This window comes from Rhinopithecus roxellana, chromosome 12 (genome assembly GCF_007565055.1).
Source record: "Rhinopithecus roxellana isolate Shanxi Qingling chromosome 12, ASM756505v1, whole genome shotgun sequence".
Taxonomy (NCBI): domain Eukaryota; kingdom Metazoa; phylum Chordata; class Mammalia; order Primates; family Cercopithecidae; genus Rhinopithecus; species Rhinopithecus roxellana.
This window is the reverse complement of record NC_044560.1, coordinates 93,305,061-93,308,059: the sequence shown is the minus strand read 5'-3', so window position 1 is coordinate 93,308,059 and position 2,999 is coordinate 93,305,061. Positions and strand designations below refer to the sequence as shown.

The 2,999-nt window shown below is 59.7% G+C and overlaps 1 protein-coding gene across 1 annotated transcript; it reads right to left on the bottom strand.

Moving 5' to 3' along the window:
* Positions 1–421: 421 nt before the first annotated feature.
* Positions 422–2,763, bottom strand: GUCA2B (guanylate cyclase activator 2B). The gene is made up of 3 exons (XM_010371811.1): positions 2,650–2,763; positions 1,376–1,562; positions 422–709 (listed from the first exon to the last, which is right to left on the bottom strand). The coding sequence occupies exons 1-3, from the start codon at positions 2,737–2,739 to the stop codon at positions 648–650; spliced, it is 339 nt and encodes a 112-aa protein (XP_010370113.1). The 5' UTR covers positions 2,740–2,763; the 3' UTR covers positions 422–647.
* Positions 2,764–2,999: the final 236 nt, after the last annotated feature.

The window sequence follows — 2,999 nt, the reverse complement described above, 5'->3', positions numbered from 1 at the left end:
TGAAGGCCAAGGGTTGGTCTTCTCAGGCAGGCCCCAGGCAGAGTCAGCCCTGATTATGTCTTGAGAGGGCATGCTGCTTGAATCTTCCCTCCACTCTCTCCTTCTGTCTCACCTCCTCCCTGCCCCAACCCCACTCCTGGACACCAAAGCTGGGGAGTCCTTGAGTTCAGCCTGGGGGTTGCCAGGTCTGGCTGGCTCTGTGGCTTCTGAGCTCTGTGATCCTCGATGCCTCATTCCTGCTCCGAGCCTCGGCTCCCTCATATTCAGGATGGGGTTCAATCAGTCAACTCCCCGGGGCCTTGGAAGTTTCAGGAAAATTCCTGCCTGGTATTTTTAGTCCAACCTTTCTCCTCAACCCACACTTCTTCCCCAGAAGCTCCTCCCATGGCTCCTGGGGATGAACAAACGACAGGTGGACTCCTGTGTTGTAGAATCTTTATTTAGGAGCTGGGTTGCCTCAGGGGCCTGCCCTTCCAACCCCGTGTCCAATTGCTTTGCACCAGATCCAGCTGCTCAGGCCCTGGGATGGTGGTGATGACCATGGTTGCCAGGGACCCATCTTGAGCATGGACAGGGATGGGAGGCTGCCAAGGCGGTGGGCTGAAGGGCGAGGTGTCCCCGGTGGGCTCAGGGCACTCAGGGCCATCTCAGAGGCAACCGGTACATGCAACGTTCACACACAGCTCACAGTCATCATTAGTGATGGTTCCTGGGCAGGGAGAGAACTGGTCAGCTGACCTGAACCTGGGCCCTCTGTGGCCAGGCAGCAGAAAAGATCTACTTGGGAGTGGGCGGCGTCTTCTGTAGACTGGGGGCAGGAACCTCTAGAGGTGGAGTGAGGGCTTGGGTTCAAGTCCCAGATGCTCTCCTTCCTAGAGGCAACTGGGCAAGCCGCTCACACTCCCTGTGCCTGAGATTTCTTATTTGCTAAATGGACAGAGTCACTGTGAGGAGATAACACATGATCGACTTGTCCCAGCACACAGTAGGTGCTCAGTAAGTGCTAGCTAGTTGCTACATTCTCCTGCCCGGCTCTGCGCCATCCCTCGGGTTTCAGCTTGGCTGACACCTCCTTTTGGAAGCCTTTCAGACCCCCGTCCCACCGCAGATGTCAGCCAGCTCTCCTCTCTGCTCCATGCAGCCATTGTCTGTTGATGGGTCTGTGCCTGGCATGGACTAGGGATGAAGCAGATTTCAGCCCTGCCTGACTCACAGTGCCTAACCCGGGGAGTCCTGGGAGCCAGCAGGACAGGGCCTGAGTTACTTGAATCTCCCCATCCACAGCCACTGGGTGCTTACGAGAAACAACCTAGGTGGAGGGGCCTGGGCGTGGGAGGAGACAGAGCGAGGTTTTGCAGGGAGCGGAGGCACTTACTCAAGGTCTTGAAGATGCTGGAAGCCTCCTGAGAGGCGCAGACAGGCTGGAGGTCCTGCGGCAGGGCAGGGTGGTGGCACACGACGGGCAGGAGGCTCTGGGTTTGCAGGCGGGGGCTGGGTGCCCACTGTGCCTCCAGTTCTCTCAGCTTCTTCATGGATTCCAGCTGGACCCGGAAGCCTTGGTACTACAGGGAGGGGAGAAGAGATAGGAGCAGATCAAGACCTGGGCCAGGGGCAGGCACTGCCCTGAGACCCAGGGTCGCTCGAACCCTGCAGATCCTCCAGAGCCTTCCCTGTCTCTATGGGAAGTCCAGGGCCACACTGGAAAGAGCTGCTGGGGTGGGAGGTGTGAGGAAGAAGCAGCGAGGCTGTGGGACATGGTGGTTCAAGGCATGGGCTTTAGAGACAGGCAAGCCCTGGTTCAAATCCCACCTCTGCCCCGACCGGCTGCCTGTCTGTTCCCCACTCAGCCTCAGCTCCCTCATCTGACATCTCCCGTGGGGGCGTGGCACCAGGATATACTTGCCAACTGGGCGCCTGCCTGAGCTAACATGGCAGAGTGGTGGCAGCTGCAAGCGGCCGGTCTCCGAGGCTAGGGCTGTTGGGGAGGCCGAGTCTCCTGCACCCCTCTCTGGGACCCACTTTGTTCTCCCCAAGGAGACCAAGGCCACAGACGTCTCTGCTACACTGGGCGAGGCCAGCAGCATCCCCTGCGACATGGCAGACAGGCCCTGCTGCGACGACTCCTGTCAGTCTCCTACGCCCCCTGGTAGGGCACTGGAATCCCAACAGTCTTCTTTCAGGCCTTTGTACATGCTGTGCCCTTGGCCTGGAACAGTTTCCCCATCCTCTGTGCCTGGCAACCTCCTGTTCATCTTGCAATGCCAGCTCAAGGGTTACCTGCCCGGAAAATTGTTCTGGAGCCTGTCCCCCTCCACCCACATGTGGGTGAATATAGAGAGGAGCCTTTCTGGGCTCCTCCCGTGCAGGGGCCTCATCCTGTTCCACACTCTGACCTCTGTGACCAGCACGGGCCTCTGAGGGGAGCAGTGCTGAATCAGTTTGGTGTTGTCATCGCCATCATCACTGCCATCAAAGTCTGGCTGCCCCCACCCCACCGGCTGCCTTGGTCCCAGAGCTGTGATGGGTGTTGGGCTGAGCCCCGGGCCCTGTGCTCCTCCGGTGTCCCCTGAATTCCCAGTACACCCTCTCCAGCCTAGCCTCCCACTGTGGGGCCCTTCAGGCAAGGGGCACACTAGCCAAGGGACTCACCTGGATGTAGACTGACTGTGTGCTCTGCAGCAGCAGCAGGAGAACCACGGCCACTCCTGGCAGGAGCCCTGACACAGCCCTGGAGCCCATTGCGCTCCCTGGGTTCCCCCTGCCACTGTCCACCGTCTCCCATCTGTGTCCTTGCCTAGCACCTCCTTATAGGCCAGGCTCCGGAGTCCTGGTCACTCATTAACTGGCCAGCTGGGGTGGGGCTGACAGCTAGCTGGCTCTCTGACAAGCTGGGGCTGGTTCCCAGGAAAGGGGTTGGGGGCTAGGAGGGCAGGAGCCCAGAGTCTATGGGAACACAGTGCTTGAACACCGAGCGCCTGCCACGTGCTGGGCTCTCCATG

Coding starts and splice junctions, on each gene's coding strand:
- GUCA2B (XM_010371811.1), bottom strand. CDS start 2,739: ATGGGCTCCAGGGCTGTGTCAGGGCTCCTGCCAGGAGTGGCCGTGGTT. Junction 1,563..2,649: donor CACAGTCAGTCTACATCCAG/GTGAGTCCCTTG, acceptor CCCTCCCTGTAG/TACCAAGGCTTCCGGGTCCA. Junction 710..1,375: donor CAGCATCTTCAAGACCTTGA/GTAAGTGCCTCC, acceptor CTCCCTGCCCAG/GAACCATCACTAATGATGAC.